At 43.6% G+C, this 13,313-nt stretch overlaps 1 protein-coding gene across 2 annotated transcripts; it reads right to left on the bottom strand.

Moving 5' to 3' along the window:
• Positions 1–14: 14 nt before the first annotated feature.
• Positions 15–13,139, bottom strand: abcf2b (ATP-binding cassette, sub-family F (GCN20), member 2b). 2 transcript variants are annotated; one of them, XM_010885525.5, is made up of 15 exons: positions 12,601–12,806; positions 11,825–11,974; positions 11,416–11,628; positions 10,707–10,889; positions 10,074–10,245; positions 9,291–9,386; positions 9,098–9,200; positions 8,301–8,396; positions 7,705–7,824; positions 7,269–7,358; positions 7,069–7,179; positions 2,769–2,831; positions 2,273–2,401; positions 974–1,177; positions 15–584 (listed from the first exon to the last, which is right to left on the bottom strand). In XM_010885525.5, exons 1-15 carry the CDS (start codon positions 12,752–12,754, stop codon positions 468–470), a joined length of 2,001 nt encoding a protein of 666 aa, XP_010883827.1. In that variant the 5' UTR covers positions 12,755–12,806; the 3' UTR covers positions 15–467. The 2 variants fall into 2 exon arrangements, with proteins under 2 accessions (XP_010883827.1, XP_010883829.1); XM_010885527.5 differs by lacking the exon at positions 12,601–12,806 and adding an exon at positions 13,052–13,139 and having other exon boundaries at positions 468–584.
• Between the last annotated feature and the right edge of the window lie 174 nt (positions 13,140–13,313).

Raw genomic sequence — 13,313 nt, 5'->3', positions numbered from 1 at the left:
ATATGAGACAAGTATTCAATTAGGTAATTTATTCAGACAAACCATTCTTGCAATACGTTAAATAAAAATAAGGCATTACTGATGCTCTTTGACACAGGGAACAAGTCAATGTTGCAATATCATAAGAAATTGACCCAGAAGCTGCTGCATTCATTTTAATCTGATGTTATACTCATTTGGAAAAATAAAACTTTTTCTATGACAATGGAATGCATTCCATAATGCACTTTGATGGTTCAGGGGAGTCAGCCAATCAGAGTGCAGCCTGAGCAGGGGGTGGGTGAAAGGTGAATTTGCCCCTAGACGCTGACCTTGCGGTGTGTTGATTTTAGGATTGGGGAAGGAGAAGCGGATCCTAGATCCCAACTGTGGGCAGGTGAGGATAACTGTTCCACCACAGAAGCACTTGGGAGTCCATAACCATGATGTATATTAGGTTTACTGGCTCAGATACAGCGGAAGGTGTTCTAGATATCATGCGCTTGCTTGTCGATCTTTGATTTCAAGTGCTCCTTGTATGCTAGGATGTCTCTGTTCCACTTGGTGATCGTTTGCTTCTCACACACCCAGATCTCCTTAGCCACCTGGAGTGAGAAGAAAAAAAAGTTTGGCTCAACAGCAGAAGAATAGGAAATGAACCAACCTAACTCATCTAATGACCCAAGCTCCTGACGTAGTCCTAAACTGTTGCTCATTGGCGAAAAGGTAACATTTCCTTTGAACAGAAGGATCTCACACCAACCACCATGAAGCGAACCTTGCATTCAAGTGTTTTCAGCTAAAAGGGCCAACACCAGCCGTTGAAGCAAGTGGAATACCTCATTTATACCTCATTAAATAAGCTTACCTTTATCAGTCAGTAGAGTTGAAGTGAAGTTTAAAGTTAAGTCAAAATATGTAGAAAAAGACAACTTTCTAGGGCCATACTTTTTTTCTTGACTGCAAGTGACTGAAAGGAGAAGACCGGCGGTACCTGTTGAATGAGCCTGAAGTCGTGGCTGACCAGCATCATGCCGCCCTCGTAGTCATTGATGGCATCGGCCAGGGCGTCGATGGTCTCGATGTCCAAGTGATTGGTGGGCTCGTCAAGGAAGAGCATGTGTGGGTTTTGCCAGGCCAGCCAGGCGAAGCAGACCCGACACTTCTGGCCGTCCGACAGGTTCCTGATCGGGCTCACCTATAGAAAGAATACAAATTAATGTGAAGAATCCAACACCTGCTACGCCCTGGCCGAACATTCATCACTCAATTTCATCCTGTTATTTTTTTTCCTTCTTGGAATGAGGAACACAAAATTCCACCAGGTTCTAGGGGTGGGAACTGCATGACTGAAATAGCACATCTAATTAACTAAATGTTTAACTCTTATGTTGTATACACTCGTACTTGACTTCAGACTATTTAAATGTCAGCAAAAAGCAAGTTAAACAGTTGTACTGTGTAGAGTACTGTGTGACCACCTGACAATGTGGCTGGTAAAATAAACATTCTACCCACCAATGCCAAAATTGACCCATATAAAAACAAGAAACCAGGCAAGCCTAGATCGACTAGCCCACGATTAGAAGGGATGAATGTTGTTGCCCCTGGCTGGATTTGACCTGTGATTTCATGTGGCAGACTGTGCCTTTAACCACTACGCTATTTAAACAGCAGGTGTTGCACGTGATACGTGTGTAGAGATGTGGTGTCTGTTTACTTCTGCATTGTTAAACCAACTAGTCTAAACTCCACGGATATTTAGTCTATCTTGAACAAATCCTAATGCCTAATTTGTTTTGTCTGTGGCGAGGATCGAACGCTGATCGCCTACGTGGCAGTTTGCGTCTCTAACCACTACGCTATTTAACAATGGTCAGTCAGTCAGTCACTCACTCACCCAGTAAGAGACATTCGCTCATCTTACGTGGTCCGGAAAAAATATTGTGTCTGAGTATTGATACAACACGGTAGCAAAAAAGCAATAACCTACTGCATCAAAAAAAAAAAACTCCCAGCCCTAAATAGTCACGTACCAAACCCAATTCAAAGCAAATGCTAGAAAACCGGCCTCATACCCACCAATAAAAGGTTTAAGGACGTCTGAAAGATACAGGGTTTGACAGGAAAGGATACCCCAACACACATGGGTTGTCAAACTCACTACTCCTGCACCGTCAAATGACGAAGGCAATATTCACTTTCGATACAGGGTTCAGACAGCGTTTTCATACCAGGTAAATCAGCCGAGTCTAAGCTCCTCCTGGGCCCAGACTGAGCCAATCAGACTCACCTGCTGTTTTCCTGTGAGGCCGTACCGACCTATGATTTTCCTCATCTCCTCCTTCTCCTTGATCTCCGGGTAACACTTCATCATGTACTCCAGTGGAGACAGGTCCAGCTCCAGCTGCTCTGTGAGATGCTACAGACCCACCATACAGGTATTACAGCCATTCAGAAACACGTTAAAGCACTTCATGACTCTGCATATTGGGCTACAAAGAGTTGCAGTATCTGTGCAGAAGAATCACGGTTATACAGCTCTGGAAAAAATTAAGAGACCACTGCACCTTTTTTTTTTCTTTCCAAAAAACTTGAAAGGGAAGGTTTTGAGTGAGGAACAGAAGGGTTCAAATTAAGAGACCACTGCAAATTGAACGCTTCTGTTCCTCACTCAAAACCTTCCTTTTCAACTTTTTGGGAAATGAAAGAAAAAGATGCAATGGACTCTTAAAAAAAACCCAGCAACCTTAACTGTGCGAAACTGCGTTGCATGTCCTTTCTCCTACCTGGTGATATCGGCCAATCTTCACGTGCGAATGTTTCCTGATCATGCCGTCAGTGGGGAGAAGCTGGAGAAAGACGTGTGAATAGAGAAGAGACAGAAAGGAGACACGTAAAGAACAGATGATTACAATCATAGTGATGGCTTTATGGTGAAATAACAATGGCTGACTGGGAAAGGCAGCGCCCACTAGGGACAAAAAAAGAATATCTCGATATTTCTGGCAGTTTTGACGATAATAATAATTAGACGATATCCTTTACAAATTTGTTTTTAAAAGTCTGAGTTACTTAATCACTGATGATAATAATGGGCACAATGTTGAATGAAAACATTTCTTATTTATTTTCTTTAAAATGTAAGAATTCAAGTAAAAACAATTCAAAGACAAAATACTAATTGAACTAGTTTAGGAACATTGAACTCTGAGTAAACATTCAGTTGTACACCTCTGCTGTAAAGTAAATTTTGCAGCATACATGCAAGATGAAATCATAATAATAAAACAAAGGGCTGTGTTCTGTAACATACAGTGGGGAGAACAAGTATTTGATACACTGCCGATATTGCAGGTTTTCCTACTTACAAAGCATGTAGAGGTCTGTCATTTTTGTCATAGGTACACTTCAACTGTGAGAGACAAAAATCCAGAAAATCACATTGTATGATTTTTAAATATTTAATTTGCATTTTATTGCATGACATAAGTATTTGATCACCTACCAACCAGTAAGAATTCCATCTCTCATAGACCTGTTAGTTTTTCTTTAAGAAGCCCTCCTGTTCTCCACTCATTACCTGTATTAACTGCACATGTTTAAACTCATTACCTGTATAAAAGACACCTGTCCACACACTCAATCAAACAGACTCCAAACTCTCCACAATGGCCAAGACCAGAGAGCTGTGTAAGGACATCAGGGATAAAATTGTAGACCCGCACAAAGCTGGGATGGGCTACAGGACAATAGGCAAGCAGCTTGGTGAGAAGGCAACAACTGTTGGCACAATTATTAGAAAATGGAAGAAGTTCAAGATGAGGGTCAATCTCCCTCGGTCTGGGGCTCCATGCAAGATCTCACCTCGTGGGGCATCAATGATCATGAGGAAGATGAGGGATCAGCCCAGAACTACACGGCAGGACCTGGTCAATGACCTGAAGAGAGCTGGGACCACAGACTCAAAGAAAACCATTAGTAACACACTAAGCCGTCATGGATTAAAATCCTGCAGTGCACGCAAGGTCCCCCTGCTCAAGCCAGCGCATGTCCAGGCCCGTCTGAGGTTTGCCAATGACCATCTGGATGATCCAGAGGAGGAATGGGAGGTCATGTGGTCTGATGAGACAAAAATAGAGCTTTTTGGTCTAAACTCCACTTGCCGTGTTTGGAGGAAGAAGGATGAGTACAGCCACCGAAACCTGAAGGATCTGGATAAGGTCTGTATGGATGAGTGGGCCAAAATCCCTGCTGCAGTGTGTGCAAACCTGGTCAAGAACTACAGGAAACGTATGATCTCTGTAATTCCAAATATGAAGTTCTGATTTTCTGATGAATCAAATACTTTTTGTCATGCAATAAAATGCTAATTACTTAAACATCATACAATGTGATTTTCTGCATTTTTGTTTTAGATTCCGTCACTCACAGTTGAAGAGTACCTATGATAAAAATTACAGACTTCTACATGCTTTGTAAGTGGGAAAACCCGCAAAATCGGCAGTGTATCAAATACTTGTTCTCCCCAATGTATTGCACACAACCATGTCCATTTGGCCTTATTGCCTTACAACCTCTGGCCTTATTGAACAAATGCCTAACTTCAAGTCCCGCCAGTACAAAGATGACACAAAAAAAAAGTAAAATCTGCCCAAAAGGTGCACTTCCAAATCTTAAATAATATAAAATATATTTATAAATTTGTTGACACATGACATTAATGTAAACCAAGTCCACAATTTACAAACAAAAAATAGTCATGATTATTACAGCACACACTGGCATGGATAGATGCTGAAACTTATAGGACATTATAGAACATTATAGGCCAACTGCTCACTATTCACATGCACATTTACTTCAAATGATGAGCCAAGAACACCAGTCTGTCCACAGTGTCAGGTTTAAGTGCAGCCTAGTGACGTTACATTTCCTCCAAGGCTGAATGCCCTTTCAGAAGGGCTGCTTGAGGCAAGGATGCATAGATATTTTTTAGCAATTTTCTCCAGTCTGGGGACATTTACCTCTTGTGATTTCCACCAATCAAGTGGATTAACATCACTGTCCACCTCAGCTATCAGTAAGTAGCTCTTGAGCTCCTTTTCAATGGCAGTGGCCAGTGACTCCTCTCCTCTGACTCTGACAAACTTGACAGGTCATCCACACAGTCTTCCTTGTACTTGGTGTTCAGGTACTCCAAAATGGTGGTTTTTATTTGTTTGGTTAGGTCTGTGTCATCAGATTTCACTGCCAGGACCTCAGAGTTGAACAATGCCAAGACAGGTTTGAGGTAGGACACTGTTACAAGTTGCTCACCTGAAAGAGCATCTATAAACTCTAACAGAGGACTAAGCGCTTTGCTCAATGATTCCAGAACATCAACATCTTGCCATGTTGGAATAAGATGCCTTTGCTTTTTGTCTGCACCCAGCACATGACAAATGGCCTTTTCTTGCTCAATAAATCTCTCTATCATGTGCTGTCTTGAGCCCCATCCTGTTGGCGATTCTGTGATGAGTTTATGCTCTGGGAGCTTCAGTTGATCTTGGGCATCACAAAGTGCTCTCTTCATCAACGACCTTCTTGCAAACTCCAATGGCTCTGTCCACTCTAGGATCCCTCATGCTCCTCTCTGGAAAACATTTCATATTTACAGAACAACATTTATTGTGAGCCAATTTCACAGTTTAATGATGTGATTTCCTTGTCAGATATGTTGGTCTAATAGTAGCCTATCTTTACACAAAATTTGTATGCATTTGTTTATTGCAGTTTAATTACTGTTAAATTAATGTAGTATTTGTTCAATTGTCAATTACATAGACCTAGTGCAAAAGCTTTACCAATTTTTTGTCATTCCAACAAACAAAGTAACTTTCACATCAATTGCATTTTATATAAGCAATCAAAGTAGGCCACTTACCAATGGAAATATGGAGTCTGGTCCCAAAACACGGTAGCCTGGTCCAGCTGTTAACTTGGAGTGCACTGACCACATTTGCACCACTGTCTGTGGTCATGCAAACCATACAATCTTCCCTCAGCGACCATGATGCCAGGGCATCCTTTAGACCTTCAGCAATGATGTCGCTTGTATGGTCATCTGAGAAGTAAGACGTTTGCAAACAAAAGTGCTGAAGTAGCCAAGATTCGTCGATGAAATGCACCGTCAAAGAAAGGTATGGCTCGGATGTTCTGCTTGGCCATAAATCCGTAGTGGTTGCGAAGTGTGACACCTTCTCCAGTTTATTTGTCACAGTTTGGCAACATGAGTCATACAAGTTGGGCACGGCAGTTGAGCTGAAATACTTTCGACTTGGCACTGTATATCTGGGGTCTAGGTTATTCACGAGTTCTATAAAGCCCTCTCTCTCCACAAGCTGAATCAGCATTATTTATTTTCCTATACAAATGCTATCACCAAGTTTAATGTCTTGCCATCTGTTGCTTTTCTTATCGCAAGGCACCTTTCTGCTAAACGACTCCGCTAAAGTTTGCTGAGTGTGTTGTGCAGCAGGTACCTTAGCTGATGTCCGCTTTTCTTGGGCAGAGGAGTCTCGAAACTTTTCATACTCTTGGTATTCCTTGCTATGGTTGGTTCGCAGGTGGTGAAACAAGTTGGTCGTCGAGCTGCTTTTAACAGCGACATGTTTCTGACACACCTTGCAGTGCCGTCTTTTGTGCAACATCAGTCTTCTCAAAACCAAACCACTTCCATGCAAGTGAGGTTGATCCACGTTTAGCAACTAAGTCATCTGAGGTAGACTGCGAGGCTGTGGGTGTCTGCATGTTATCTCCTCCTGTCAAATGTTTAGCCCACGTTAACCGGTGTCGCGGTCATGCGCGGTAACCATGCCTGTCAGAGATGACGTGACCAAGTAGGCCCAATAGCGACCATGTGACTTGCCCTGCTGCAGCCAAGGGCTTCTGCTGCACACACCTCTGATTTAGTGAATGTGTAGAGTTTTAATGCGTGTTTCTTTAGAAGTAATTTAAATACTCGATAATGTAAATTTGCACATCGTTAACACAACAATCAAGATATTATGGTAGACGACATATATATCGCCCACTCCCAGCGCTCACCTCTCCCATCAGCAGTTTGAGGAGTGTAGATTTCCCGGCTCCGTTGGGCCCCACCAGAGCCACCCGCGTATCCAGGTCAATACCAAACTCCAGGTTCTTGTATATGTGTGGCTGGTGGAAGAAGACACCCGTCAGCAAGAACGAGTAGGAAGACTTTAGATATACATCTTTAAAATAGCTAATGATTGCTTTATACGGACCTGGTTGTCGCTGTATTTGAAGCTAACGTTCTGAACCATGATGACAGGAGGGGGAATCTTTCCACAGGAAGGAAAATAAAATGACAGGGTCTATGAGAGAAAGAGGGAGAGATGAATACCACCACTGCAACACTAAAATGAGTCTTTTTATATTCATATATTTTTGGGCACCTTATGCATCATTAATAAGAATGTGCTGAATCAGCAGTGGGATGGATTTTAATGCCGCTGAGGTAACTGAACAAACTGAGGCAACAGCTTAAACCCTGCACCACCTAAGACTGTGGTCTTTCCACCCCCCTCATATGAAAATGCACCATTTTGTTCAAGAGAAAATTGGGAATGCCTTCGGAAAGCTTCAACGGATTAGGGCATGTGGTTCAGTTAACGGCAAGCTGCCGAAGTACAATACCAACACACAGTAAACCTTCCTTGCCTTGTCATTCACCACGCGATCAGTCAAGCCCGAAGCCACCATCTTCTGCAGCGTCTTCTCCTTGCTCTGAGCCTGTCGCGCCAACTTGGCCGAGCCGTGACCAAACCTGGCGATGTAGTTCTACAAAGCAGGAAGAGAGACTTCATACATGCTATTTTCGGGGGCATTTCTATGCTGTACTTGATAAAGAGTAGGGAAAGACAGAATGGCAGATTTTGGCCTAGATTTGAACCCATGCTGCAGCAGTACATGTGGAACAGAGGCAGTGTCTGAGACCACTGCACCAACCTGGGCCACTGATGTTGAAAGGATAAAGCAGGGCTATTCAACATTGGTCCTGGAGGACCCAAACACTTCTGGTCCCCATTCTCTTTCAATTAAGTTTTTTCAGACCTAGGACACGGTGTGGAGGCAATTTACAACAAAAAAATCTCAAGTGTTTGGGCTATCCAGTACCGGGTTAGCCATGACCATATTATGCAGCCTGTGGGGTATTTTTACACCGAGACAAAACATCAGAAAACAAAATGCCGGGAAAAACAGGCTGTCGGCCTAGTTGGCAACACTCTGCACGCTCGTTAGGTGGCGCTGTTTACCTTCATGTGTGAGATCTGGTCCTGCTCCCAGTTAAACCGTTTCATCTGGTTCTCCTCCAGCTCCTCCCGGGTCTTCACGTACTGGTCATAGTTGCCCTTTCAGTAGGAGAGGAGAATTTGCACAGTCACGTCGTGTCATTCATCAGCACAAACCTGCAGCTGTCTGGCAAACATTATTAGAAACAGCCCATAACCTCATTAAACCCCTCCCCTCCACATGAGGGATGAGATCACGATTTGGCAGCATCCATCTAGACTACTCCTGTGCTCTCTGTGGTTGCCTTCTACGGGGTGAATCAACCGCCCAGTGGAATTGAACCGCTGCAATTCAACCACGGCATTCGCTATTCAAATTCATCCACTGCATTCGGCATTCAATTCATCCACTGCATTCGGAATTCAATTCATCCACTGCATTCGGCATTCAATTTAACCACTTTATTCGCCATTCTTTCTTACATGAATGCATTTCAAATGAATGCTATTCATGGCACATTTGGTAAAACAGGTGTAGACATGTTTGTGAGCCCAATCTCAACCATGAAAAATACTTTTCTCCCATAACTAATGCTTGCCATTTTTATTATTTGTATTGTCCTTCCAGATCTGACTTTTACTAATAAGTAAATAATTTAGTACTGCTACTGATTTCCGAGGCTGTTTTACCTACCACTCCTCTATTTTGAAACATACGCAGGCTAAGGGCTTCTGCTAAATTACCAAAATGTAGACCTTGGATGTTTATATATTTTTAGCAAACATCCCGGGGGAGGGGGTATTCGCTGCCCTGTTCTTACCGTGTAGTACTTGAGCTTCTTCTGGTGGAGGTGGATGATGTTGGTGCACACTCCGTTCAGGAAGTCTTGAGAGTGAGAGATGAGCACAAGGATTCGCTTGAACCTGGCGAAGGAATGGGGGGGGGCATTTAGAGCATTCAAAACAACACGGCGGAAGTAATCTGACCGAGGGTGGAGGAAGTGGGCCACTCACGATGCAAGCTCCTCCTCCAGCCACACGCAGGCATCCAGGTCCAGGTGGTTGGTGGGCTCGTCCAGCAGCAACATGAAGGGCTTGATGAACAGAGCTCTGGGAGAAAGAAGGGGAAACTACTTCACATGAAAAAATCCAGACCCGATGGGGTGTGCTATACAGCCAATATATCAGACACCCTTATTGCTATTACAAACTAACACAATAACCATTTATTTTGCCATACCTAAAAGCTTTATCCAGGCACTTTGCCAAACGTCTGTTCTTAACCTTGGAAGGCCAATACACCACAAATCCCCTTATGCTTTACCAACCGGTAACTGTTGTAAATGGAACAGTAAATAAATGGGTTGATGTAATAGCTATGGTATACAGTCAAACCTCCCGGTTCATAACTCCTATCAACAGCTTTTAGGCAGTTGGCACCCATACCTAGTAGTGTACTTGCACAGATCACTGACATTTGACAGCGTCATCATGTGGGCAGGGCTCTTCAATCAGTGCACATAACGAAACCTGACGACCATGTGCCATAAATATCTCACGCCGTGTCCTAACACACGGACACACCCAGGGGAAAAACCTAGCCTCGACCACTGAAACCGACACTTTTCATTCTGGCATGTTGGCCCGACCGAAGTTATTAACCAGGTCACGACGTCGGTTTCCTCACTGTGCTCAGCAGAGGGAGCCGTAATATCAGTGGAAAAAAACGAGACGGCGCTGTCGTGACCTGCTCAGAGTGGCACATTCTTGGCACCGGCATGGTGTCAGCTTTCCCACCTGGCCAAAGCCACGCGCATCCTCCACCCTCCGCTGAAATCCTGGAGTTGCTTTTTCTGCATGGCGGCGCTGAAGCCCAGACCGTGGAGGATCCGGGAGGCCCGCACCTCCGCCTTGTCGGCGTCCAGCTCCTCCAGACGCTCGTACAGCTCCATCAGCTTTTCACACTCCGCTACAGGACGATGAGACAAAGGGTATCAGTTGTTTCGGCTGTTATTAGTCGCCGTGAGCTAAACTTTTTTTTAATACTTCGGTAGACAGAAAAGTGGGTGAAAAGATGCTATGTTGAAAGAGCAGTGGGTTGGGTTCAAATCCATGCTGCAGCGGTACATGTGTTCCAAAGGCATCAGCTTGGAAGGCTGAACCGACATAGGCTACTTAATGAATTCCCAGGCTCAATGTGTTGTTTAGAGCCATGAACCAATTACACTTCAAAAATGTCATGGAACTGTTTGGAACTATATTCTTGGTACAGTTGTGGAACCGCTTTGTAAAGGAAACAGCAGGAAGTGGCTGATGTCCCCAGAGATCTCAGATGATAGGATGCACCCCTGATTCAGGCAAGCCTCCGATCAGGATTTGGGAAAACTGGGGAATTATTTTAATTTACAGGGACTGTGAGGCTCTACTCACAGTCCTCGGTTGCTAGGCGCTCTGCCTCCTTCTCCAACTGGATCCTCTCCTGGTCCACCTCCATCACACACTGCAGGGCCGTCTTGTCGCTCGGGGCCATCTCCCTGGTGAGGTGGTAGATGTCAATGTGCTCTGGGATGGGGATCTCGCGGTGGCTTATGGCTGACAACAGCATGGACTTTCCTGCCAGGGTAGGGGAAATATGATACTGGTTAGGGACACAGCTCCCAAAAGCAGGAGCGACTAAAAGGCAATGCTAACATGCAAACTGTGAACAAAGGGTCACATAGTGAAAGAGAAATGGTCTGTCAGTCACAAACTGGCTGAATCATTGTTTTTCTAAGTGATTTCATCAAAGAAAAAAAGCATAAGTATACCTAATGTGGATTTGCCAAAAGTCCTCAACATAAGGGAATTTCCGCCAAAATGTTTTACCTAAATCCAATAAAATGGTCAAATGACTAATGCTGCATAGAATTTCCATTATTACTCAATCAAATGTACAACAAAACGAGCCGTTAAAGTAAACACTTGATTACACACTGGCAATGGCCTAACCGGCATGTTTGTTTCTTTCCTCGAAAAAATTTGCATAAAATAAAGTTGCATGTTATTTGACTGCCGACCCTATAGCCTACTAATGTGAAGTCAGTGAAAATGATTGCGGTTGCGGGCCGGCTGTGTGGGAACTGTTGGGGTTGTTACACACCTGTACCGTTGAGGCCGATGAGGCCATAGCGCCTCCCTGAGTTGAGCTCCAGGCTTGTGTCGGTCAGCAGCTCCTGGCCGTGGAAGGTGAGCGACAGGCTGGCGATGTGCACGTCAGTGCTGTTGGGGTGGGACGCAAGCACCCCTGTCACCGCCCGCGCCTCCAGCTTCTTGAGCTCAAACTCATCCAGCTCCTTGGTCAGGCTAGCTACCCCTGTCAATCACAATAGTCCCGTTGACTATATTGAGCATGAGTATTAGTGTTAGCGAGGGTTAAAGCTTGACCACCATGGATATTGGAAGCCATTAGGCGTTAGTCTGGAAAGAAACATTTGTCACAAGCTTGATGCAACTTCAAGACAATCAACCAGTGGATAAGTAATAAATATAACTGTTCACTGCTTTCTCACCATTGCTGTCTGCTTCATTTTCCTGACTCTCTAGTATGTCGTTTTCCCCATTAAGTTCGTCAGTTTTCTTAGTACGCGCCTGGCGGGCTTTTGCAGCCTCCTTCTTCTTCGCTGCCTTCTTCTTGGCAAGGTCTGATGGCATTGTTCCGCCTTAACATCAGCATAAAAAAAATATACAGATTACATAACTAGATGACTGAGTACTTAAGATGTTGACTTGGGCGAATAGAGCAAGAAAAAGAGCAGCAATGAGGTGTTGACGTGACGATGAAATGACGAATCCTAGAGAAGACAGTCATGTTTAACACCAACCTTTGCTATGGGACCAACGTATTCTATTTACTCAAAAGATACATGTGCACAAGACGCACCACCACTTGAATTAAGGCAGTTCACATGTAGCAGTTGACGTCAAATCCGCACTGAACAGATGATGGCGGTGGATAGCTGTTAGCATGGCCTAGCCTGCTTACACTAAGCTAAAATATTGCTATCAAATGACACATTGCGAATACATCTGCTACTATTAATATCACAAATTAAAAACGTCACAATATGTGCAATTTTAACGAATACTTAGAGGTTCTTGAAAGATTTAAACTATTTAAACGAGTAAACGAATACCAACGTGGTTTGCAAGCTAACCGGCTAAAGCTAGTTTGGCTAGCATTTCTTACCCTATGGAGACAGTACCTCTCATTATTGCAAAACCGTTATCACACCTACTGCTTTTTATTAAAATGTGTCTGTTTAAACCTTGTGTCTGGCAATATTACCTTGTTTGTTGCTATTAGTTTCGGAACCGTTTGGAACACACCGATATAGCGTGTCCACTTTCCGCCGGCTTTCCGTTACAGACCGAACTGTAGGCGCCCGACAGACCGAATATGGTAAAACAAGGGCGGTTTGAAACATATACCCGCCTTTCATTCTACAGCGCAGAGCCTGACTCACTTACGTAATAACAACAGTAGACCTATGTAATTAGCTACAAGTTACGAACTGTAAAAGCACACCTTAGTAAAGCATTTTAAACACTATGCTAGCCCTATCATATTATCTTATAACATATGTTTGTTGCGAAGATATATTGGCATCATATTTCAACGAGTACGGCAACATATATGGGTACAATTATAGAAAAACGTAAATCTGGAGTTATAATAAGAATACGTTATGAATTTAATTGATTTGTCCATAATGAGTGGCTAACGGACTATGACTTACAAAATAAAATGTGCCCACATGGGCGGCGTCAGCTATTGTCCCTCACTTCAAATCGATGCATAAAACAAGAGTGTTAATTCGTTTCCCTTCGTCTATGAATAGCCTTTTATCTACAGACATTTGCCTAGCGATGAAATGTACAACTTGAAAATCCATTGATCTCATTTATAGACAAAAAAGAGGGCCCAACGCGTCAGACCCAATCAACAACCGTCTGATGACGTGTCTGCCAGAATGTTGCCCCACGAATCCTGGGGACCTG

The sequence above is a fragment of the Esox lucius genome, chromosome 21 (genome assembly GCF_011004845.1).
Source record: "Esox lucius isolate fEsoLuc1 chromosome 21, fEsoLuc1.pri, whole genome shotgun sequence".
In the NCBI taxonomy this organism is placed as follows: Eukaryota; Metazoa; Chordata; class Actinopteri; order Esociformes; family Esocidae; genus Esox; species Esox lucius.
Note: the sequence above shows the minus strand (reverse complement) of the source record. Positions and strands in the feature narration are given on the sequence as shown.

Bases quoted from the DNA above. Each gene is read 5' to 3' on its own strand.
- abcf2b (XM_010885525.5), bottom strand. From the start codon at position 12,754: ATGAAAGGCGGGTATATGTTTCAAACCGCCCTTGTTTTACCATATTCG. The intron at 9,387-10,073 runs GTGGGAAAGCTG...TCTTTCTCCCAG, and splicing joins ATGCGCGTGGCTTTGGCCAG to AGCTCTGTTCATCAAGCCCT. The intron at 8,397-9,097 runs GTAAGAACAGGG...TCCTACTGAAAG, and splicing joins AGAAGCTCAAGTACTACACG to GGCAACTATGACCAGTACGT.